The sequence below is a fragment of the Nannospalax galili genome, unplaced genomic scaffold, assembly GCF_000622305.1.
Source record: "Nannospalax galili isolate Female #2095 unplaced genomic scaffold, S.galili_v1.0 scaffold385, whole genome shotgun sequence".
Classification (NCBI taxonomy): domain Eukaryota; kingdom Metazoa; phylum Chordata; class Mammalia; order Rodentia; family Spalacidae; genus Nannospalax; species Nannospalax galili.
In genome coordinates this window covers 2,032,003-2,033,831 of record NW_008354956.1, presented here as the reverse complement: position 1 = coordinate 2,033,831, position 1,829 = coordinate 2,032,003, and the positions used below count along the sequence as shown (strand labels likewise).

The window sequence follows — 1,829 nt, the reverse complement described above, 5'->3', positions numbered from 1 at the left end:
TCTCTCTCTCTCTCTCTCTCTCTCTCTCTCTCTCTCTCTCCCCCCTCTTCCAGGGTCTCACTCTGTAGACCAAGCTGGCCTAGAACTATGTACCTCAGGTCAATTTCAAACTTGTGATTTCCCCCTGCCTTAGCTTCCCTAGTGCTAGGTTTCTAGGCATGCACTACCACTCCCAGAATTTCTGTCACAATTTCCACACATACACTGTACCTTAAAATGGGATCCTGGGATCTATTCATACTGTGCCCCAAATATTGAGTCCTCCTTCAGAGACAACCCATGACTTACTCCTTAAGATATACCCCCAAGAAAAATGGATTGTAGTTGGTCCCCTTAAATCCTGTGCTGAGTCTCCGAGCTCTCCAGGAGTCTGGCTGGGGTTCCCCAACTACCTTACAGCCTCCAGGTCCACCCAAGTCTCTACCTTTCCCAGAACTTCCAGCACCTCCCTCCCCTTCCACCTCTCTACACTCCAGTCCCTTTTCTGTCAGTCTTGTCCCACCTCACCTGCACCTCACACCTCCCCAGACCCATGTAGGGGCCCCTCCCAGGCATCCTGCCAAGCCAGGCAAGCCCTATGGGATCCATGAGTCCAATCCCACAGCTTCAAAACACAGATCCTAGCCTCCCCCCTCAACCACTAAATCTCCATATTTTTCAACCCTCCACCTCCACCATAAGGCTCCCTTCTAGGTTAGGAATCCATGGGTGCAGAACCCTGTGGCCAGCTCCCTAATATCACAATAGTGATTACAGAGCGAGAGAGAGCAAGTGGGAGTCCTTGCAGCATGATGAATGGGAGTTAGATCTGACAGGAGTTTTTCACTCCTGTCTGTTGGAGTGAAAAAATTAAAATAAGCCTATGTCCCCTACTCAATCACGCGTTTAGCAGTGGCTAGACTGTGTGTGATCTAAAAGGAGCCCCTGATGAGGTCTCATGGTAAGAAAGGGGGGGAGGATGAAAAAGACCGACTCCTACCACACAGATGTGGATGTCAGGATGTCTTGCTATCTATCAGCTCCCCAGGGCTGACATCATCTAGGGGCCCAGCTACCTAAACCACCTGTTAGATTCCTACCCATGACCACCTCCTCTATTTCTGCCTCTACCTTAGATTTCCAGTGGAAACTTGGCCCAGAACCTCAATTCTAATTCCAACGCTCCACACTCCCCCCTCCATCTTTACCTGTGTTCTCATCCTGAACTTGTACCAGATTTTCTTAATGGGGACCTTCCAACCTCTCTTCGTCCGTCTTTTTTACCCCCTCTCTACTTTGAACCCCATTTCCTGAAGTCCTCCAGCTCTCTGTCCCCCAATCCTGGAGCTCTGATTCCTATCTCCAATTTTCTCATTTGAACCACTCAGATTTTGGGGTCTCAACACCTTTCGAGTGTGACCTGAAGGCTCCCTTAAATTGTTCTCCTTTGTAAGCCTAGCTCGGCTTGCCTGAGCGGCTCTTCCCAGCCTGAGCCTTGTCCCTCTGTCCCTCCCATACCTGGTCCCGGTGTCCCCAGTTCTTCTGCTCCCCAACTTAGGTCTTTGGCTCCCATCCAGCTCACAGCTTGCATTGCAGCCCCACGCTGGCCCCCCATTTCCCCGAGGACACACCTCGCCTGCCTCCGGGTAGTAGCTCCACTCGGCCAGGTCATGGGCCTCCATCTTCACCGAGCCCAGCATCCCCCGGGCCTGCGCCCCCACACGCCCCGGGCTGCGGCCCCCGGGGGGGAACCGAGCACTTGGGTGTCTCCGGCGGGCTCTGGCCCCAAGGTCCGCCCAGCGGCGACCAGCCCGTCCGACCTCCCGGAGTCCCGCTGGCCCAGGCGTGGC

General features: G+C 53.9%; 1 protein-coding gene across 1 annotated transcript in view; it reads right to left on the bottom strand.

The window, feature by feature from the left end:
• Nucleotides 1-1,823, bottom strand: part of Foxa3 (forkhead box A3) — a 10,250-nt gene extending 8,427 nt beyond the window's left edge. Inside the window, exon 1 of the mRNA XM_008852068.2 lies at nt 1,611-1,823. Coding sequence (XP_008850290.1) covers nt 1,611-1,679 — 69 coding nt within the window. The 5' untranslated portion in view covers nt 1,680-1,823. The remainder of the gene's footprint in view (nt 1-1,610) is intronic.
• Nucleotides 1,824-1,829: the final 6 nt, after the last annotated feature.